Here is a 23,318-nt window from a genome sequence, read left to right on the forward strand (position 1 = left end):
TTTTTCTCCTTCAGCAGGCTGACAGGCCAGCCTGATGTGCACCGAATGTACATGTTAATAGGCCAATCAAAAATGCAAAACAATTCGCAATTACTGGAAGGACCTAATGGTCATTAGAATTTACAACTAGGTAATGAACTGAAGTCTGCCCACACCATGCATATTCATAAAGCAATTTAGCCTTTGAAGATTAAAGAAGTGCTTAAAATTCAAATGAGCTTTAGCAAATTATCAGTAAGATTCATCCAAAAAGCAAAGGGTTTTTCTTCCTATGATTTCCTCATTTTTTTAATGCAAAATTGTTATATCTTCCAGACTGAGCTTAAACTAAACATTGAGCTTCTAGTGAAGCCAAAGGGGCTAAGACACAAACAGAGGCTGCAAACATCGTTACGGACTTTGTTCATAAAACTAAGCCCTTAAGAGCCAAACCTATCTCTAAACATGGTAATTTATCAAAAACAGCCCAGAGTTGCTCATAGGCAATATACTGCACAGGCCTCCAACAAAACAGATTAACACGAGTCCCACCACCCTCCCAAAAAGCCTTTTTCCCCTCAAGTTGAGTCTCCTGTGTAAACATCCACTGGGGTATAAAAACAGCTTTTTCATCGCCTTGGAGTGGCATTCGTTTTAGAAGTTTCTGCTTCCAAAAGGAAAAGAACAAGAAAGGAGAGGATACAAGGCAGAGGAGCGAGATCTGGTTTACTTCTGAGGGGTGAAAACCCTGTCGTTGGGCTTTTATTTTCCTGAGCCCCCCCCCACCCCCATTCTGCAGTGGCAGCATTTAATTCAAGAGGAACAGGTCATGCAGACACTGGCTGACATTCAGAAAGTTGTGGTGTCCACCACTCCCCCACCCCCAACCCCCAGTCATTACATTGTGGGAATTTGAATTTTCAGGCTTCCCAATGACAAGTATGGAGAAGTATCTATCTCACACCTTGAGTGCTAACTCACACCTTACTAACCTCATGATATTTAAGAAATTCTAGTGATAGAATTCCCAGTGAATGCCTCCTCTTCCCCCATCCGATACACCCAACCCAGATGAAAGCACACGCTCCGTCCTCTCTCAGCCAGCCTACAAGGCGGACTGAGAATCACAGCTCTGAAAGGACCACGTGCCTGTGCTTGGTGCTCAGCTTCTGGACCCAAAAGACTCTCTGCTTTGGTGATTGTGTTGAACCCCCACCCAAAATATTCCAGTAACTTCTCTCTGCCGCTGCTGCCCCACGGCCACCCCCCAACCTCAGGCGTTTGCCTAGAATGGATCTTCCTACCTGAAATGCAGGTATACCGAGGAAGTGGGAAAGAGAAGAGAGATGCGGGGTGGGGACCCCAGGTACCATCCCTGGTTCCTACGCTCTCCTATCCGTGGGCCCTGCTCAGAAATGTGGCACATTTTAACATTTATCAGAAAGAATAGGATGCAGAGCTGCATGTAACTCCCATTCACAACCATCTGTATGAGCCACAGGTCCACAGTCCTGACCAATTCCGTTTGACACTAATGTTACTCTACATGAGTAGAGTTCAATGAGGGTTGATATGGGATGTGACAGAGTAAATCAGAATTAGATTAAAAACAAAAGTTTAGAAACTGATGCTACACTGCAGAGCAAATGGGACCTGAAGGCCAAATTTCCCCTAACTGCCTTCAAGTCATTTTCCCTATTAGAGCGTTTGCCTGCCACCCTCTTGCTGGCAGTGCCGCAATCACATCAGAAGGGAGGGTGGAAGGCATACAGGAAGGCTTGAGATGTTCCTCTTTACGTACAATACCTATATATTTAATATATAGCAATTAACTTCTGGTCTGGAGTCTGCAGGCAGCAAGCTGTCCCAAGCAGATAGGGGGGAGAAGGGGCCCAGAGCTGGGACAAGCACAAAAGACAGGTCCAACAACAATGCCTGCTGTCAGCAGCTGAATTATTTTTATACAGGAATTTTTATCTCTATTGTACAAACAAGTACGTGTCTGTGCAGACTTGTTAAGCAATCCACTTGTATGTAGAATAAGATTTTTTTTTCTTTCTTGCTACCAGTCACACAGCTCCAAGATCAGAAGAAATACATAGTCTTTGAAGCTGCTCAAATGTTTTAGTTAAAAGGACAGCAGTTGTTTTCAAAGATCCAAGAGTATCTTTATCAGAATTAAATTTTTCCTTATTGATTTTTTCCCCTTAACATAACAAAAACATAACATGAGAAGGTTACGATTTATTATTAAAAATTTTCGCAGCCTTTAAATCATTCTTCAGTAGCCAATGTTCACTTTTAAATGTAAAAGAATAGTTGTGTTTTGGTGTGTGTGTGTGTGTGTGTGTGTGTGTGTGTGTGTGTGTGTGTTAAGCTTAGGATAGGATGGAGTAGGAGAGAGAAACTCATGAGATTTAAAATTTAACATTGGTTAATGTATTGTTTTAACTGTGAACTCGAAGACTTGTGGAGGAGGAGGGGGCTAAAAGGAGCAGTAAATGGTTCGTTGTGAGCTGCCCCCTAAATGTAAATAAATCATGAAATCATGGTATCCCCTGAGTCAGTAAAGGGAAATGCTTCGGAGTTTTGTTTTGGTGGGGTTTGATTTTTTTTTTTTTTGGCCCAAAGAGAAACTCCATATTTAAAACGTAAAAGATCAAACATGGCATGTAGGGCCTTGTGCTCCAACTAAGGTAAGAATCCAAGCTACACCTTATTTCTCTAAAAATTAACAGATGTGGGGTTTTTTTTGCAGCTTTTTTTATGCATCATTACATATCAAGAAAACGAACAACTGATGAATATGAATTTAAATGTCTTGATGCTTAGCATGAGGCCTCCTTGTGCTTTTTAGAAAATTCAAAAAGAAAACCGAAACCAGAGGGCGGGGGACACAACAGCACCTGTGTTCTTTTTGAAAGCACCTTCGCAGGCTTCACAATAATTCCATTCTTCATTTTAATGGGAGTTTTTAATCAGGGGACTCACCTGTATCTAAACCTAAGATCAAATTGTAGGTGTAATTGTTCATCGCCAATGCTAACAGGAGTGAAGATACAAACAGAAACTCATTGTGAGTGACCAAAGGTCCCCAGGTATCCCCTTCATCAACATGCCTGCTTTGGGGTGCCCCTGGGAATTCCCTGGCGGGGCCAATTCAATTCTGCATAACACGCTGCCAGCCCTATCTGGAAAAGGGTGTGCTGGGCGCCTTCTCACCTCTTTTACAGGAAGTTTAAATCTGATCATCTCACCTTTAGTGGATATAATTTGTTGTTTAGCACTCTACGAACTTGGTATTTTATCTGTCTGGAGAGATCAAAAAGAAAAACGGCAGGCAGAAGAAGGAGCAAGTTGCAGCCCAGTCCAGCCTGCGTGCAGGGCGCGTTGCCTCCGAGCAGCCACCTGGCCAGGTAAACCTTCCAGGGGCATTGCATCAGATCCGCTCACATCAGTCTCCAGGGTGAACCAAGAGATGAAACACTCCGGTTCCCTGTCTGCAAACTTCTCATTTGCCAGTTCTTGGCAGCTTATTTTTCCAAGTGTTTTGTTTCAGGAAACGTGCGTATTTTCTTTTGTACGTTTTGTGGATTTACCACAACTGGTTCTGACAGCTGTTGATTCTGTTAAATGAACACATTATGAAGATCCTCTTTAAAATCTCAAGCAACGGTGGACTCAAAAATAATGGCAAAATGCTTTTAATGGAGTTCCAGTCGAGAGTTGGTTAAAAAAAAAAAAAGTATACATTGAAGGTACAGCAGTCTTTTAAGTCAGCACTAGATCTAAACCGAGTGTCTGTGTGTGTGCGCGCGTATATGTGTGTGTGCGCGCGCGCGTGTGTGTTTAATGGGGAAAGAGGGGTGTTGCAAATCACCACAAATATTTACACTGTATTCCCTTTGTTCAAATCACATACTTTTAACAGGAAAAGCTGGAACTGCGGCTATTTAAAATTTTAAATATTCAAACGCCTGTAATTAACCATATGAAACAAATTATGTCGCATTTCTCCATACCACACATGCAAAAAATTCTGGTGGTGGATTGGGAGGTGGCAGCGTCGGGGAGACAACTCCAAGAGGAGGAAAGGATGATGTTTTCATTTTGCAATAGATCAAAGGAGAACGAGAATGGAAACTGTAGCATATCGAGCATTTTTACATTGCTGTCTTTCACACTGGGCTATCTAAGTTTACACAATTCCCCAGACTAGCTGCATATTAAGCTTGCTGTGTACAGCTTTATTATGGTGCGGTGGTGGAAGAGGCATTAATATTCCGGCTCCGCATCTGACAGGGCATTTACATGCGCCCATCTGAGCGGTACCTGAGAGCTCCTCCAAGGTGCAGTAACTGTGCGCCTATTGTAAAGGCAAATGAAGCTCACCTATTCCCTGCTGGGGTCAGAAGTGACCTCACCACCCCCCATGCTTCAAATCCTTCCCTTGCCAACCTAACTCAATGCCATCGCAGAATGACGAATGAGCTTAGAAATAGACCCCAAGTTACTAACCCTGCTAAGAACAGCAAAAGCCTTTGCTGAAATGTTTTAAAAATGCATAGGGAGTGCAGCTGGCCAGTAAAAAGCAGGGAGACAGATTCCAGTGAGCCCAATATGGAATACGTTACATTCTAAAACTGATTAGAAATACAGTCTGATGTTTACTGGCTTCAAATTGAGTTTGGCATCAAGCATACTGGCTTTAATAATGCTGGCATTTTATTATTATTATTATTATTATTATTATTATTATTATTATTTTAAATCTGCCTTTGGTCTCTAGGAGCACATGTGGAGAGCTAAAGCATTCTTATTCGTCAGGTTACATTTCCTGGAAATTAAGTTTGTGACAGAAAATGACTCTAGTAGCAATAATATGGTTCGTGCTCAAATTAATTAGGTCATTGTTGTAAAAACTACATGGCAAATTACAAAGGTAAATTTACTGATATTGGCCAGAGCCTCTATACCCTGGAAGTAAAGGGGAGAAGCAGTTTAAGGATGCTTATTTACCTGGGTAGGAGGAAAGAACAGAGGAGGGAGGGATACAATGGCCAGTTTTCTATTCGTCTTACAAAATAAAAAAGTACTGGTTATTAGCCATTAAATTATATAGTCTGAACATATTTATGAACTTTATTAATGTCCTCCAAATTGACACATAAAACAAAAACCTGCTTGATTTGAGACAATGTTAAAAATGGGCACCAAGTTAAAATCTTTTTTCTTTTTTAATCCTTGTAATAACAACATTGCTGACATAACCATGACCCAAATGAAATCTGAACAAGCAGAAAGGTACTAAAGATCCTTGGTGATTAAATCTGTTGCTAAAAAAGTGGCAAGGTGCCAGGCTGGGTCCAGTTTGATGCTAAGTGCTTTTTACTGCACAAAGCTGGTACTACGGTATGTAAAAACAGACTTGGGCTTGGGGTAAATTTTGTCAAATGATTCCTTTGTGCAGTAAAGGGTGTGAACAGACCAACCAAAGTACATTAAATTAACACTGAATGCTGCAGTCTCGGTGCATCTCCCTAGCTGTGCTACTTTGGTTCAATTTCGTGTTTTCCCCCAAAGGAAAGCCAAACTTTCCCTCCTTTCTTACTGACTGGTGTGCACAGCCACCATTCATCTATTCTCCTTTATTAAATACTTTCACTTAAGAAATCACGAAATTCTGAAAAATGCTTCCCTAGGACTCGCACGTTTGTTATATACTCCAATTTAGTCCTCCCACATTAGCCAAACTACATTGAGGCTGCGGTGTGAAATTAATGATTTTCCAGGACTCGAAAATGTGCCATTAATATGCATCCAACTCTCCTCTTCCGTGAGCTTAAGGTTCGCTGTCCTGACATTGCCTGCACGTTTCTACACCCAGTTGCATTTTCCAGCCCATGGGCAGCTCCACAATTAAATGCCACATTCACTAGGAGAAAGGTGTGCAAAACAGATTTCAGACCCTTTAAAGTAAAAGGCACAACTTGCAACACAGGGAATGGGGTGATTTAAGAAATCACAGCACTGTTTTTTTAAGCTTTCACAGAATGAACACAGAGAATGGGGAGGGAAACTTTCCCCCTCTGCTCCTGTTCCTGAAGTGAATACATATTTGTGTTTCCAATAAAAGGCCATTTTTACATTAACTGTCTGTAACAGCAGGAGACAGAAAAACTAACACAATCTCTACATCACACACAGGATGATCTTCATATCACGTGGCCCTATTCTCAAAACTATTATTTATAAAAGACAACTAGGAAAATGCACAATGCCTCTTTTCTGTGTCACGGAAAGTGTCACGTCTGAAGAACTTTGGGATCTTTGGGATCTTCCACATTTTAGATTTTTTTTTTTCCTTTTTGGCCTTCCGAAGTAAATTTAGCAGCCATGCGGGCCACTGTGTTTAATTAAGCTTTCAAAAGTCCTCTGACAATGCCAACAATTGTAAGACACTTCTGTGGCTCAATCATGCAATCACTGTGACAGTTCTATTTACAATTTGTCTTAGAGAGAGTTTCTCTGACATTGTACTTTGACAAAACATCCAAGCTGCCAGTTCACAACCTTTCTCGGTCGTATTTACAAATACAGCTTGTATATGGGACTCCCAGACTCAGGAACATGAGTCCTTGGGTAGTGGCCTCACAAACACAGGCTCCCAATGAAAATCCTAGATATATATAAAGAAACCATATTCTCTATTCTCTGGACTCGGAAGGTAAGTAAAATGTTCACCAGTATATTGGAGCGTTTTTGGTTTGTTGTTTTCTGTTTTAGCTGCCATGCTAAAAATTCACTTCAGAAGTCAGTGGTTTTTATTCAGAATCACACAAAGAGAAATTAAAAATAAGTAGTCATACTAGGATACTATAATTTATAGTCTCATTTACAATTACGCCATGAAGTAGACAAACACATCCCAAATTCAGTCTGAGCTTGCAAAAGAACTAGTATGGGTACAAAAGAAAAAGGCAAGTTGATTTTCTGAATTCTGAAAAGCATAAGTATGTCATACTTGATTTACCTTTAAGTAACATGCTGATGTATTTCTGTTTTGAATGAGTATTTCTCCCTCCATTAGAGTAACTGTCCCACATATTTTTATCTAGTGATAAGGTATATTATTGCCTAAGCAAACAATTTTTAAATATCCTGATATAAAGGCCTCTATTCAGGATTTTAAGGAGAAAAAAAATCCCAACGTTTATCAATAGTAGCAGATTTTACTACATTTTATGGCACTGGTCATATTTTTTTCCCATTCTCTTAAAAAGTGAACTTCATGACAGCCCAATCCTAATTTGACGCTTTCTGTGTATAATAAGCCAAAACCTCAAATCTGACACTGTGGGATAGTATTTTTGGCCTTTCCTATAAGTGAACAGCAGTTTCACATTCACTAGTCTTTGATGAATATTTCCCCCATCATAAAATATGAGACTAGAAAATAAAACAACACCCCTATTAAAAGCTCTGACTGCCAGTCACAGGCTGCTAATACCTCCTGGTGAATATCTGACACACAAATACATGAACTGGGCCCCACACAATATAACCTGCTCGTTTCCAGTTAAATTAATACTATTTCAACCGTCTCAATGGATCACAGCCACACAACATTTTGAGTATTTGAATAAAATGAAAAAGCAACCTGATTAATGTAGATGTGTGCAGTTAACACACGTACATGGGTGAAGGGCTGGAGCACAGACTCCTCTATTTGCCAGGTAAAAATCATCCTTTCTAACAAACGCTCCTCTTGGAGAGGCCTATGTGCCGTCAAAATGCATTATCACTTTACTAAGGATTTAAAGAACTCTACCTTATTCTCCTATCTGAAAGCCCCAAATTCTAAGCTTTATTTATCTCAGGAAAATCTGTCACTGTTTTATTCCTGCTTCCTGCCTATAAAATGGCACAGAGCACACAGTGAGCTCAAATCCAACTTACATCACTTTAATAAAACCTTTCCTACACAGCGCACTTAAATGACTACCTTTTATGTGGTTGCCAAACATATTCTTCTAGAGATTCATCAATAGATCTCTCTCCTAATATGGAGCATCGCTTCTCCTTTCTTTTTGTGACACAATTCAAATATCTCCTGAATGATTACCCTTATTGTTTCCTTCCTCACCATAAAAAGAAAAGCAGACTTGGAATCGTGAAGACGTGCCTGAGAGAAATGGGCTAGTAGTGCACAGCCGTCTTCTAGAACTTCCCTTCAGAGGCACCTGAAGGCCAGGGCATCTTAATTTATGTGCAATGCTAGAATGTTAATTTCACCATAGGAAACTCTTAATTCATTACTGTGAATTATGAGAAGTCGTGATTCCAGTTACTGACATCTCGCTTTGAGATGTGACCACGCTATTTATGTCCAGCCAATTCCAGGGTGGGAACAGGTGACTAAATACAATGAAAGGAATCAAGGCTTTGTCATTTTTTCTGCATGAAAAGTTTACCTCACCTGGGTTGCAGCACTACTGCACCCATTGAATATCTTAGGCATCCTACATTGTTTTTCATCTCAGAGAAATTATTTAGTACTAGCACTCTAAAACATATTTTAAATTTGCTTTCCTTTCTTTTTCCTTTCTTTGTTTTTGGTTTTGGGCAGGGCGGGGTGCTTCCCTAGGCTCTGCTATTGTACAAGGTCCTAAGGAGAAAAAAAAAACCACCTTTATGACAACCAGAAGTTAAGGAAAATATCTTTTCTTTCCTTATGGAGATTCACAACCATCACAGTAAAAAGCTTTCACTATAGTGCCTCCCCCACCCCCCCACCCCCCCCACCCCCAGCTTTTAGATTCCTCTTCTAAGTACAGAAGCACAGAATTTTGGAGCTGGTTAATCTGAGAGTGAATAACCTATTTGGGACCTCAGTAAGAAGTGTGGTTTTAATTCCTGCTTGACAGACACTGTGTTTTGTCTTTTAAACGAGCAGCTCGATATGTAAATACGATGTTACATCACGCAAGTGTTACTCCATATTTGGTGATTTAGAAAGGCTTTGGATCTCCGAAGACGACAAATCCCCTTCCGCTTGCTCTTGCTTCATTAATCATGCCTTACGTTTTCCTTCCAGTCACAAGACAGCACATGGAAATGGTCATTGCCATATCCTACTGGGGGTAGGGGGAGGCGGTGGGGGGGGGGGGCGGATAAAATCTTAACCTACATGTCACATAAGCTAAATGTGGTGCATTCTAGAAAAATATTTCTCATTTGACTAAAGGAAAAGTATCTGTTAATGCAGGAAGCATTCAAAAGAAGAAAGAAAGAAAGAAAGAAAGAAAGAAAGAAAGAAAGAAAGAAAGAAAGAAAGAAAAAGAAAGAAAGAAAATGTCACGTTTGATTTTAATGATCAAATTCCAGAGGGGGAAAGGAGAAATAATACGACATTTAATCCCCTCTGGACCACTGACCTACTACAGTTCAACTTTGTGGTCAAACTAGGTCAGAAAGACAAGTTTCAGTGAATCAATTGATTATATGCACTATCTTTCTTAAAACTGAACAAACCTTCTGCCTTTTAGGGGAGGGGGCAGGGGGAAATAGAAGAAAGGGATCCATCAACAGGCTTGGCATCTTTGACTCTGCATTCACTTTGGCTTGCCTGTTCAATCACTGTTGTTTCACCCCAAAAAAATGTTTTAGGGGTCACTATATAGGGTTGCTGTTTGCCACTTAGAGTAGGGATTTAAGTCCCTCTATTAGCCGTGAATTCCTTTTCCCCCGTGAGAAACCCACACACCCAGCTACCTCTCTGCTGAAATTAGCCAAAGGAAGGAGAGCTGTTGAATATGTGTATGTATTTTTCCAAGAGAATTTTTGCATTGTGTTATAGCAGAAACAGTGGAAGTCTGGACTGGACATTTGTAAGGGTGACATGTGGTTGTGTAAACCACAAACAAAATCAAGATACATCTGTCAAAACCACATCAGAGACAAGAGAGAGCACAGAGAAGCATTTATCATTTAGCTGAGGAGGCAGGCTGCAGGGAGCAGCCGTTCCTGTCAAACCAACCTTTTGAAATTTCCAACATGCCCTTAAACTTTTCGAGTAAGCATGTCTGTGCGCTTCAGCAACTGCCCTCTCTACTCTGGCCTGGCCAGTCGAAAATGGCATCTTAAAGTCAAGGTCACGGTGTCATCCCACCACGGGGCTGTGTTTAATTACAGCCCCATACGGGCTGACAGCCAATATGGATCCAAGGCTAGCCCTGAAGCTCAGTTAACTCTTTCTACCCACTCCCCAACGCCCTGCCAGCCCACCCCACTTCGTGGAAGCCTTGAGAACTAACTGTACCCCTAGGGAGGTCTGACCAGGTGTTCTGACACAAAGAGGTCATCGGCCAAACTAGCAAATGGCTATATGGCCACTTCTGCCTCTGACTTGTCACCATGGCTGGAAAGGGACAGTGGAAACTGGGCCAGGTCTGGTATGGTTCAACACTTAAAAATGAGAAGGGGAGAGAAAAAAAGAGAAAGAGATTCAGCATCAGGAGATCCAGAGAGAGGGTATCAGGTGTGTGTACCACCTACATCTGACTCAGTGAAGTGGAAAATATTTATTTTTTTGTGTTCTGGACGTAAGCAATAGGAATGATTACTTTAACATTACAGGGCTGTCGTGGACAGTCACATGGAGAAATACAGAAAGCACTTCACCACTCCTTAGTGCTTGGCTACAGCACCTCTGAAAATGAAAAGAAAACATGCAAACAGCTTTTCTCCTTGCTTCTCATTTACCTGCTATGTGTTCCTGTTTGGGGCAAATTCCTCTAGATGACGTTGATAAACAATCGTCATCCTCTGGCGTGACCTGGATGCCAACCTCCACGGGATTGGATGCTTTTTTCATCTCGATTGGTGAAGGGGAAGGTGGCTTATCCACAGCTTTTTCTAAGCAGAGGCTGCCATTGCATTGTTTCCGTTTGTGCTCGATAAAAATAAGAATGTCCCCCAATGGGAAGTTCATCTGGCACTGCCCACACGTGAGGAGGTCATGGTCCCCTTCTGGAGCTCCCAAAGGGCCGTGGTCTGGTTCATCATCTGTAAGAATGGCTTCAAGAGGTTCGGCTGTGGTTGGAGAAACAAAAGCACAATTATTAGAGCGCCAGAGAAGAGAGAGAAAAGGGGGAAATACACTCTCAACCCCATCCCATCCCACCATAACATGTAAAGTGTTTCTAGTCTCCTTCATATAATATCCAGAAAACAGGCGCACCTAAAACGCATAAGGATGTGGAGGTTATCAACAAGAAAGCAAATTTATCAATGAGGCAAATCATCATATATTTAAAGAAAACTATCTGACTTGCCTAACTCCTGAGAAAACACACACACACACACACACACACACACACACACAGGCACACTGTAAACTGTGTCTGGTTTGCGAGTTTAGAAACAATGTTGACTGTTAAATAAATAAATAGTTAAAGCAGGGAACATAAAGAAAGCTTCAATAATAACTACCCCCCCCCCAAACTGGTAAAAACATGGATTGAAACCAAATTTATTTCTTTTTTTTCCTCTAGACGAAGTTGTATATTGTATCAACGAACAAAAAGAGAGGTGAATAAACACACACATCCTTTGTGTGTGAATGTATATACTCCTAAGTATACAGAGACATGGCTTCATAAATTAGAAAGCTACTATATCACACAGAAAATGTGCCACATTTACACCGCCATAATAAGAAAACGACTGCATTCACCTGTGAAACGGATCTAAATAATAATCATAACGCAGCATAATTCATACTGCCAAAAACCTTTCTGATCTCACTCTCAGCAGTGCCACAAAATCAAAGAAATACCAAATTCACTGGCAATTCTTCTCAGACACATTAGCTAAATGGGATACTTTCGAGTACTTAAGAAAATAAGCCAATTAGTCATTTTTTCATTCTGAAGAAAGGAATGCCTAAAATATTCTAAACATGTTTGCACTTGGTGGCCTCCATCACATAAAAATCAGAATGGTCAAGCAAACGCCACATTTCAGAACAAGGCTGAGAAGTCCTTTCTTCAGACTTGAAATACTTCGCCTAATGTTGTCAAAGTTGACTAATTTTCTGAATGAGCTCCAAAACGCTTCATTATGGGACTATTTCTACACACATAATCACCAGCGGATGGTATAACAAGGTAGATATGTCTTTCATTCCTGTTTCCTTTTTTTTTTTTTTAACTTTGCACCAAAATACTCCAGCATCTCATTTGAACAGCTTCTATCATTTTTTAACCTTCCAAAAGGGAAAAGAGAGTTGGTAAGTCTCTGCTCCTGAAACCGAAGTCTGATTCTATCTCCCCCCACACCAAAAAAAATCACAAAATACAAAACACATCCAGGATGCTGCCAGTTAATAAAACTGAAGCAGAAAATGTACAAGTCTTAAACAGTTAATCAGTCTGACCTTCTTTAGCAAGCTGCCAATTTCACATTTAATGAACTTAAAGCCACAGAGAATCAAAAAATAGATTTTAATTTGAGTGTAGAATATTGGAACCGATTTTGATAAAGTGCAAAAATCCAGTGAACTCAGGTTAAATTTATTTCAACCCTACCCAGGCTGAATATTGAGGGGGAAGATCTGGAGTAACTCCCAGATGTGCTGGGTGAAATAATATTGAGAGAGCCCTGCCTAGCTGCACCTGTGCTCAAGTAGGACATGTCATAATTTCTAGCCTCTGGTACTCCTCCTAATTTAACATAAGGTCACCACAGGAATATGAAGGTTATATTCCCACTAATAAAGACAGCAAGGTAAGCACTTGTGTTTCTTTGCCCAACATACCCACCAAAAGATAAATACAGAACACACATGCATGCTTTTCAAATAAAAGGAGATAAACGGAAGTGCTTTTGCATTATGCCTCTATGTCAATTTTCTCTACATTTGCTTTCATTTTGGCCAAGTGAGGAACCGAATAGGGAAGTCATCTCCAAGATCCCTGCTATTTGAATTAAGGATTTTGAAGTACACATTGACAAATAATGGCTTTTTTTTTTTTGGTTGCTGTTCAGCATTAACTACAAGTTCTGAGGTATACAGATTAAAGAAAGACTCAGAGATAATATTTTGTTTTATTGAAGTTAGTATTACGGAGAACCTTTGCAAAAAAAACCCCATTTTTTAAACTCCACCGTTAAGATTTGTTTTTTTGTTGTTGTTTTATTATTATTTTTTTTATCCCCAAGGCCTGACATATTTCTGAAAGTGGAAATATTATTTAGGAGCAAAAGGAAATATTCTCCTAGGTATCAAATAGTTAAAGGTAATGCGGTGCAAACAGACTTGGTTAAAGTCTTCTAAATGTAGTGACTGAACTGATTTACAATCAAAACCAGGAAATGAAGTGGTAATTCAGAGGTTGCTGATTACACCTCCACATTTCACCTAATTAATTTTATAGGAGGCAAAGTTCTTGAAAATAACAAGATGATCAAATGTACAGATATAAAACCTGTAACCTCAACATTTTCTATGCTCTTAACGTAAATTATTGCTAATTAACAAGAATTATATCCTAATGTATGAAATACGTCTAACATCGGGCTTCTTGCAAAACATTTGGCCAGTAATGTTCAGAGAAATACCAAAACGTGTTCTTATTATTGCTGCTATACTATTAAAAATGAGACGAAGTGGGGCACAAAGAAAATATGAAAATACAATTCTCTTGGTGTAGTCTACTGATTTGCATTGACATCTTTTCTCAGTGGTAATCAACATTTCCTTTCTGGGCATCTGATAATTTCTCTGTATTTTAATGCAAATTCCTCTTTCCCTAAAAACATTCCTAACCTCAGCCATTTTACCCCCTCCCTCAATTCAACTCCATCCTCCTTCGCCCCCACAATACCACCGTTTCTAAGCTCCGGCCTAAACCTCCCGCTACAAAGCGGGGAGTCCAGGACTGAAGTGGAAGGGAGTGGGCAAATAATCATAATAATTAGCCGCGAATTCTCCACAAGGATCGAAAGAAATAGAAAATAAAATGCTTCTGCGTTGAAACAGCAACACAGACTGGAACGTCTCAATGCCCCAGCGGCTGACTGAGCTCTCCTTCCTCTCTGCAGTTGCAAAGGAATAAATTTAAAGAAGGGGGAAAAAAAAAAAAAAAGCTTTATAAGAAATGTAGGGAAGAAGCGAGGGAAACGAGGGCTGCTGGGGGAGGGGGAGGGGGAAGGAGCTATGCCTTCAAGTTTGCTTTCCAAGTCCTTCCTTTTGATTGTCTTAACAGGGTAAGGAAGCAAACCGAGTCTGAAACGCGTTGAGGAAAAGCAAAGAAACAAAAGCGGAGGCTGGGGCGACGGCCCGGGGCAGGGGGCCCGGCGGGGGCGGGCTTTGCAGAAAGTGAAGTTGGGCGCCGGGACTCGGAGGCACAAAGCAAGCAGCTTGCTGGCTGCAGCCTGCGGCCGCGCTCGCTGCAAACACGTGCAGCGGCGGCTGCCGGGCCGCGGGGCCCGGGCCAGGCCGGGAGGCGACGGGCAGCCCGGGGCCCCCGCTGCCGCCTCCGCCGCCGCCGCCGCGGGGCTGGGCCTCGGGGCGGCCGCCGTTCCCGGGCCCCGCGGGCTGGAGCAAGGGGGAGCGAGGCTCGCAAACCTCGGCCGGTCTGCCCCGGTGCAGCCTCGGAACCACCGCACACGCCTCAAAGCGCGGACCCTGAAATCCATCCTGGGGCCCCCAGGCTCACACTTTTTCACTTTTGTGGGGCGGGCGGGGGTGGGGGGGGGGAATCTCTGCAAACGCAATTTCTCCCGCAATTCCGGGCACGAGTGTGCGCAGCGCGGCGGCGGCGGCGGCGGCGGCGGCTGCGGTTTATTCATTATTAATGATGCTGCTGGCCCGCATCATTATGATGATAACTATGACTATTGTTGCGATCTCGGGCTCCGAGGCGAGAGCCGCGGGGGGCGGGGGGCGGGGGGCCGGGAGCCGGCTGCGGAGCCGCCGAGCCAGCCCGCCGGAGCCGCCGTTGTCCGTGCTTCGCGCGGGGGGTGCGGGGGTTAGAAGAAGTGAGCCCGGAGACTCGGTGCAAACTTGCTGGATCCCGCCCTTCGGCCTGGCCTGGAAGGCGGGGAGCGCGTCCTCCCCTCTTCCCCCTACCCCCAAGAATGCCCGCCCCGAGAGAAAGCGAAAACTGCACCGCACTCCGCGCCCTGCGCACCGGGGTGCCGGCCGCGCTCCCCTGCGCTCCTCCGCAGCCCCGGCCAGAAGCATTTTTAAAGTCAAAATGAAGAACAAAGACATAAGGGGTGATGGGGGGGGGGGGAGAAAAGGGAATTCAGTCTAACCGTCCGTTTCCCCCACCCCCACCCTCGCAGAGCTCGTCCCTCCCCGGCCGAGAAACGCGGAGCTGGGAGTGGGGGAGGCTCTGGTACAGGTTCAAGTTCGCTGAGCTTTCTTGATCTTGCTCTGCCTCCTAGCGACCGAACGGCTCACTCAGCCCGGGAAGCGGAGGGCTGGGGGGGAGGGGGGGTCCTGAAGGCCCGAACGGCTCCCGCCCCCTCTGCGCACCCAGAAAATGAGAAAGCAGCGGCCCCCGCGCCCCCCTCCGGCCTGGTCCCTGACCCAAAGGCCGCGCTGAGGCCGGGCTAGAGGGCGGCTGAGCCCACCCAGCTTGGAGGGTCCCGAGATGCACCCGGGGCGGGGGGGGGGGGGGCAGGGGAGCAGCCCGGACCGCACGCCTGCGCTCGTCCTTTGCGCCCCCAGTGCATCCTTCCGCAGAAGGGCCCGGCTTTCCCGAGTCCTGCGAACGCGGCCCTTCCTTCCCGCCGGTACCTGGCCGGGCTGTAACTTCACACCGCCGCGCGCCGCGTCTGCTCCGCATCCGGCGCGGCCGGGGGAGTGGGGGGCGGGGGAGAGCGACGAGGGAGGGATGCGCGGGGGTGGGGAGAGGGAGGGCCCCGCAACGTGCCGGGGCGGGGGAGCTTCCGAAGTGTGTGACAAGTTCCAGGGCCTAGTGAAAAATCCAACTCCCTGCGCGCAACAGCCCCCCCCCCCCGCCCCCGGCCCCGTCAACCCTTTAATAAATACAACACTGGGCATAGGGGGTGTTTTTAAATCGCATCGAAAATTAAAACAAGGGGCACGAAGGAGGAGGGGAAGGGATGTGGGGCCTCTCAAGCCTTTCTCTGCCCCGCTGCCAAACTTTCCCAAGTGCCCACCGCCCGCCTTCCCAGACGCACTCTGTTAGCCAGGACGCAGTAACCCGGCCACCAACCCCATAAAGACTCAAAAGGACCGCCCCCCCCCCCCCCAGCTCTGACCGAGACAGGCCCCGGTTAGAGGGCAGGAACTCGGAGTGGGGTGCACGGCGTCCGGGGATCCAGCACTCCCAAAACACACACTTGCACATACTACTGTGCCCACCTCCCCAAATCCCCCCCCAAAACCGGCTCACCGCCCCCCCCCCACCTCCCTGCACACACACACCTGGCCTGGCAGCGATCGGGAGGCGGGGGGGGGGCAGGTTGGCCAGACCTGGTGGGAGGGGGGCAGAGAAAGCACGTGGTGACCTCCCCGCGGTCCGGAGCGGAGGACAAGAACCTCGGGGGGCGGGGGAGGGGGCTGCAGACGCGCTTTTTCAGCTGCTTTGAAAAATAAAAATGCTTCGCAAAGGCGAGTTTCTCCCCCGCCGAGCTCCCGGTCTGGTGGGCTGGGAGGAGGTCTGGGCATTGTGCTGGGGGCGAGAGTGGCCCGTGGACCCGGCTGGCGCGGAGTCGCGGCACGGCCTGCGCGGTGCGGGCGGGCGGGCGGGCGGCCGGCGCGGGGTGGGCGATCCCGAGCAGGGCGGGGGCGCGGCGAGGCCCGGCGAGGCCCGGGCGAGGCCCGGCCACCGCCGCCGCCCGCTCCCGGGCTGCCGCGCCGCGCTCGGTCCTCTGTCTGTTTGTTGGCAGGAGGCTCCCGCACACGCGGTGCTTGTAAACATTCAGACACGAGATTTTTCCCAATCAAAATCCACTTCCACTTTTTTTGAAAATCTTCCAAAAAATAGTAAGAGGAGGGAGTTCCTCGCTCCCTCTCCACGCCGCCGGCGCTCTAAGTTTGCAACTAAAGGGGTTTTGGGGAAGGGGGTAATCGTATTTTCCCCCCTCTAACAGAGATGGAGATTTTTGCAGGGGGGGGTGGGGTGGGGTGGGGTGGGGGAGCCCAAGAGGAGAGCGTTGCAGAAAACGGCCGGCCGAGCGTTTGGGGCTTCTGCTGGGGGGCAAGAAATGGCACGTCCTCTTGCCTCGTTTTATTTTTGGTTTTTATTTTTATTTTATTTTTCACATCCCTTCGCCGCCGCGGAGGCTCGGCCGGGAGGGGCGGGCAGCGGGAACCCAGGCGGCGGCGGCCCGAGCGCCCTCCCTCCGTCTCCCGCTCGCCCGGGGCCCTTGCTCCTGCCCTGCGGCGGCGGCGGCGCGGAAGGGCAGGCGCGAGGAGCCGGCACAAAAGGCAGCGGGACAAACACCCACCTCGGGCCGGAACAAAAGGCGGCAGCGGCGGCCGAGCCTCCCGTGCTTCCCGGTCTCCAGGCTCTCCCGGCCGCCGCGGCCCCTCTCCGCACTCGGCGGGCTCCCGAGCGCCGGGGGGCCCCCTCCCGCAGTCCCACTTTCTCACTATTGTGGAGATGACTACTTTGCTCCTGGTGCACACTTGACCGTGAGCGCGCTGCTGTCCGAGGGCCAGTCTCACCTCTTTTCTCCCAGGGAATTGTTTTTTTGGCTTGGGCTCCCTCCTCCCGCCCCGTTTTCCTTCCTTCGGTGAGTGGAAGCAACCCCCTTCCCCACCCCCCCCCCCACCCCTCCAGCTCCCTCCTCTAGGTTTGCCCGAGAGTTGTTCGCATCCAAAGCATTGTTCATTATTTTGCAAAATTGGAGGGGAAATCATTGCATTCCTTTTCGAAAAGCGAAATAAAGCGGCGGAGAGCATGAAAGAGGAGGAGTCACATTTTTGTAAATTAAATAAAAATTAAAAGGTGCGTGCTATCCCAAAAGTGTGTCTACGGCTGCGGTTCGGGATAGGATGAGGTTTGTTTTTTGTTTGTTTGGGGTTTTGTTTTTTGTTGTTTTTTTTTTTTTTTTCTTCCTCCCTTTAAGCTCTTTTATCCCGACTCTCGGAGGTTCGTCTCGTGAAAAAAAATTAAAAAATGCATGCACACACCCCTCTCTCCCCCCTCGCTCTTACTTCTCGTCCTGCGCGCTCTCGTGATTATTAATAATTATTATTACTATTATTGGGTTACTTACGCGAGAATTCCCGTTTGCTTAAGTGCTGGGGTTTGCCTTGCTTGCGGCGAGACATGGTGGGCTGCGGGGCGGGCGGCGGCGGCGGCGGCGGCGGCGGCGGGCGGACGACGGCTCGGTTCACATCGGGAGAGCCGGGTTAGAAAGAAGGAGACTCCAGAGAAAATATCTTCATCAGTGCCTTTTGACATCCAAAATAAATTAGAAATAATACAAAGATGGCGCAGGGAAGATGAATTGTGGGAGAGCCGTCATGGCTTTTTTTTTTTTTTTTAAGCAAAAAAAAAAAAGAGAGAGAGAGAGAGAGAGAGAGAGGAGAGAGATAGAGGGAGAGAGAGAGAGAGAGAGAGAGAGAGATGAAAAAAATGGCAAAAGCCCCCCTGAGCTGCAAGTTCAAGTGCGGACGTGACGTCCCTGCGAACTTGAACGTCAGGAGTCTGGATGGACAGAGACACACAAAACATGGGCAGGGCGAGCAGGAGAGAAGGGGAGGAGGGAAGGGGAAGCTCACACCAATGGACACACATCAGGGGCTGGACATGAAAAAGAGACCAGGACAAGCCAATGGCCAGTGCGGGGCGGGGGAGGTGCGGGGCGGGGGGCTCCGCAGACGCCAGACGCGGCCCCCGGGGGAGGGGCGGGGGAGGGGAGGGGGCGCCGGGGCCGCGGGCTCACCAGTGGCCGCAGCCAGCGCCGTGGCGGCAGCGTGGCCGGGAGAGAAGAAAGGGGCGGCGGGGGTGGGGGGGGGGGCAGGACGTGCTCTCTGCTCACCCCCCCCCCACCCGGACACGGATCCTAAAATGAAAGATTACTTAAAAAAAAAAAAAAAAAAAAAAAAGGCGAGAGTGTACGGCGAGGCTGCAGCCCGGGTCCCGGGAGGCGCGGGCGGAGGGAAGGCAGGTAGAGTCGCTCCCGGACACCCTCCGCCGGGCGCACACCCACTTCCCCCGCCGCCGCGCTCGCTCCCCGCGTGCGGACGCCCGGGGCCGCGGTGGGAGCCCCGAGCCGGGGCTGCGCTCGGGAAACTTTGCCTGCGGATGCGGAGAGGCTGGCAAAGAAAAATCACCCGAAGTTGAGAGCTGAGCCTCCAAGTTGCAGCTCCGCAGCGGGCGCGGGGAGGCGGGAGGACGCGCGCGGCAAAACCGAGTGCAGCCCAAGTTGAGAGGGTCGCGGGTCCCGAAAGGCGGCCCCGGGGCCTCTGGGTGCCCGGCCAGGCAGGGTGCGCGGGCGGGGCGGGAGGGCACCCCCAAGGCCGAGCAGGGGGCGGAGGGGGAGGCCGGGGGCGCGGGGGGGGCGCCGGGCAGCTGGGATCTGAGCGCCCTGACCAGCGATTGGGTCCGAATGGAACTGGAAGCAGGCACCCGAGGCGCCCAAGGGTCGCGGCGAGGGAGGCCAAGGAATAAAGACCGAGGAGCCCGCCGCGGGGCGCGTTGCAGCCCCCGGAGGGGAGCGCCGGGGCCCGGGGCGGCGAAGGCGCCGAGGCCGCGGGCCGGAGGACAAAGCACGCGCAGCCCCGGGAGGGAGTCGCCGTCCCTGGGAACGTGCTCCCGGCGCCGCGGGAGGTCCTCGGGCCGGGTCCCCGGGACGGACACACCCCCTCCCGCCGGAGCCACTGCTGGAGCACCGGGGAATGGGAAGCCAAATGTTCCTTACAGGCGGGGCGCAACTACTCCCGTGCAGTAACCGGGGAGAGGAAATGGGGAATACGGTGCGAGCGCGACCGGCTCGCGGGAGCCGCGGGGTGACCGCCCCGGGTCAGGGCCGCGCTGCTCGGGCGCCCGCCGCCGAGGCGCGCCCCCCCCCCCCCGGAGCACGCGGGCCCCTCCCGCCTCCCTCCCTCACACCTTCCCGGGAAATTAAGGAAGACCTGTTGGAAATAAACCCCTGTCGCTTTAACGCACACGCGCGCTCGCGCGCACACACACACACACACACACACACACACACACACACCCGGGCGCGCGCTTGCTCGGGGGCGCGCGCGTGCCGCCGCTGTCAAGAAGCGGGCTTCACTCTGGCGTGGGATACTTTCAGTTTTACGTAAAATGTACAGCAACAGCACCCCCTGCGATTGGAAAGTTTATTCTGAAACGTGTCTGCAAAGTCCCCCGGCGTCTCCCGCCTCCCAGCCTCCCCGCCTGCCTGCGCCGCCCCGCAGCCGCCGCCGCCGCCGCCGCCGCCGCCGAGAGCGCGCCGCGATGCCCCGGCGGGAAGGGCAGGGGGAGGGAGGCGCACGGGCTCGGCTGGGGCGCGGGGCGCGGGCGCGGGGCGCGGAGCTGCAGGTGGACGCGCGCGAGTGCCTGCCCGCCGCGGAGCCTGCCGGCCCTACCTCCCCTGCCAGCGGCTCCACGGCCCCCCGCGTCCCCGCTCTCCCCCTCCTCGGTCGGAGGCGCGGCGTCCCCGGGATGCACCCACCCGGCCGGGGACCTCGGGGCTCGAAGCCAAGCCCCCCGCCCGCGCCCGGGTTGGCCGGCGCGCACCCACCTCCCCGCCGCGCCCGCGAGCCGCTGTTTATTCTCGTGTTGTCTTAGCAAAGTTTCAGACCTATTAGGGAATGCCTGGCCTGCCTGGCTCGGCGAAGCTTCGGGCCCCACGGAGGAAGCAAGAGGTGGTGATGCTCCACACTAGGAGAGATGTGTGCTGAACTGGGTTCGCGTAAATGTGTTTGGTTGTTATTGTTTCTCTCCAGTTTTGCGGGGGTGGGTGGGGGGTGGGGGACGACGCTCAAATCCTGCCTAAGAAGCAGGAAGATTCACTTGCAGGAAAGAAAGCTCCTGTATGTAGTGTGTGCGTTGCACCATTTCCCCTTTTTTCGTGAGTTCTTCAGAGCAGGTCGGCATCTCCCACGACTGTCTTCTCTTCTTCCTCCTCCTCCTTCTCCTTGCTCTTCTTCCTCCTCCTCCTCCACCTCCTCTTCTTTTTTTGTCTCTTTAAACGAGCGTTAGAGCGACCAGAAAGAGTGTCATTGCGCGGGAGGGGGGCTGCGTGCAGAAGAATGGGTGGAGGGGAGGCGAGGAGAGGGAAGAAGAAAGTGCAACTGGGAGGTCTTTGAAAAATAAATAAATTAAATAAAAGCCTCTTCAGGTAACAATAGTGAGTCAGATTCTTTCGGAACCGAGTTTTTCAAATTTAAGTATTTCCCCCATCCATCCATAAAAGCCCATATACAGAGAAGGTATATAAATGGGCGAATGTGTGTTGTGGAAATATATATGTATGATTTATATATAATGGTGTGTATAAAGCTTTTCAGGGTTGGCTGTAGTGTAAAAAGTAATGACTTTATTACCTCTGAAAGGTTCTGTGGTTCACATTTAACAGTCCTCTGAATTACAATTCATTACACAATTGTGTGCTCTCTAAAACCGGCACCCTATCAGGGCCGCTATCTGTGGTTATTTCCAATAAATAACTGGCAACATTTTATTGATTTTCTTTTTTAAAAAAAAATCATAGGAAATTAAGCACTTAGTTACAAGTAGGTCTGCTACGTTATTGCACTTGTTTCAGATTCCAGGGGGTTCCTTCCGAAACCACATCTTAAAACATACATTAAAAACCCAGTTTTGCAGCTGCCTTCCCTGGGTGCCAATGGAGAGGTAAGCAGCGACGTTTCCACCATTAACATATATTTAATTTCACCACCATAAAATGCCCAGAGTGAAATAGGAACTGCCCTCCGCTCCTGCCCCTCCCCCTCCCCCAGCCTGATTTCACCCAGTCCTTAAACCCTGGGCTGTGTATTGGCACTTGATCCCTCCTCATCGCGGACCCCCACTGCCGGTCCCTCGTGCTCACCCCTGAGAGTGACGTCCCCTCTCTCATTGCTGCTGGAGACTCGCTAAAGCGCTCAAAAGTGGGGGGGGGGGGGGGGGGGAGAGGGAGGGAGGGGGAGGAGGGCTTGTATGTGTGTTTAAAGAAAGAAAAACGTGTTGTTTTAAGAGGTTTAAAAATATTACATAAGTATTGATTAATGATGCAGGTGCTTTTGTAGAGGGGTGAAAGGTCACCTTAAACGCGAACACTTGGATACACAATAAGTATATTTACCTTTCCCAAAGTGGCTTTTACAAAGTAATAAATTATGACAACGTTAAAATTATTTTCTGGCCGTTCAGTCCCCTTCATCTGGAGCTGTGGAACCTTTGCTAATTACGCTCCGTGGGCTCTTTCCCAAATCTTTGGTGACGACACTGAATGTAAACTCCAGGCCAACAGACGACCCCCTCCTCTCCCCTCCTCCCCCTTTTTATCCTGCCCGCGGAGGAGACTCCCCAGGACTTCCTGCAGTATATATTCTCCCTCTGATCTCCGTACTTAATAGCCAAGTCCTGGTTTATGCTTTATAATGTGTTGACAAGTTTTCTAACAGACTTTCTGAAATAATGCACATATATTCACGTCGGTTAGAAACCCACCGTATTTTTAGAGTCGAGTAGATCTATACCCTAATGCAGTGAGAGAGTGTAAATCATAGAGGATTTCATAGTCCTTTCAGTAGTTTTCGGTATGAAGTATGAGCCGCGTGGCCTCCAGACGTAACCTTTTAGAAAAAAAGACAGTGCTTTTATTTTATGGTGTAAAGTGCTTTTAGCTCCAGGGCTCTGAACGTGAATGTGGTCAACAAACAGCTCCAAGAGGGAGACTTAATACAGTCCCAGCCCTCGTGCGGAGGATCGCCTGGCACGGGGGACTCGGGCTGAGCTGGAGAATGAAGGGTTAAAGGTCTGTCTCGATGGAAACTACACGATTAAAATAAAATATTCACTGTCTGCCTTTAGGGGGAAACACCTTTATAGGCTTAAAGATAAATAAATGAATGACTGAATGAATGGTTAAAAAATGGTTACAAACAGTCCCATCTTACTTTTGACTTGATTCCTTTTTTCCTTTTTTCTTTTCTTCCTTCCTTCCTTCCTTCCTTCCTTCCTTCCTTCCTTCTTTCTTTCCTTCCTTCTTTCCTTCCTTCCTTCCTTCCTTTCTTCCTGCCTCCTTTCCTTTCCTTTTCTTTCCTTTCCTTTCCTTTCCTTTCCTTTCCTTTCCTTTCCTTTCCTTTCCTTTCCTTTCCTTTCCTTTCC

The 23,318-nt window shown here is 48.1% G+C and overlaps 1 protein-coding gene across 5 annotated transcripts in view; it reads right to left on the reverse strand.

The window, feature by feature from the left end:
- Positions 1 to 18,714, reverse strand: part of BCL11A (BAF chromatin remodeling complex subunit BCL11A) — a 100,347-nt gene extending 81,633 nt beyond the window's left edge. The window contains exons 1-2 of one of the 5 annotated variants that reach the window (XM_041756718.1): positions 18,244 to 18,713; positions 10,744 to 11,073 (exon numbers count right to left, since the gene is read on the reverse strand). In XM_041756718.1, the coding sequence (XP_041612652.1) occupies positions 10,744 to 11,073; positions 18,244 to 18,298 (385 nt within the window). In that variant the 5' untranslated portion in view covers positions 18,299 to 18,713. Of the gene's footprint in view, positions 1 to 10,743; positions 11,074 to 18,243 lie in introns of all 5 variants that reach the window. The other 4 variants (XM_041756719.1, XM_041756721.1, XM_041756717.1 and 1 more) reach the window with 4 other exon arrangements.
- Positions 18,715 to 23,318: the final 4,604 nt, after the last annotated feature.

Source organism: Vulpes lagopus, chromosome 5 (genome assembly GCF_018345385.1).
Source record: "Vulpes lagopus strain Blue_001 chromosome 5, ASM1834538v1, whole genome shotgun sequence".
Classification (NCBI taxonomy): domain Eukaryota; kingdom Metazoa; phylum Chordata; class Mammalia; order Carnivora; family Canidae; genus Vulpes; species Vulpes lagopus.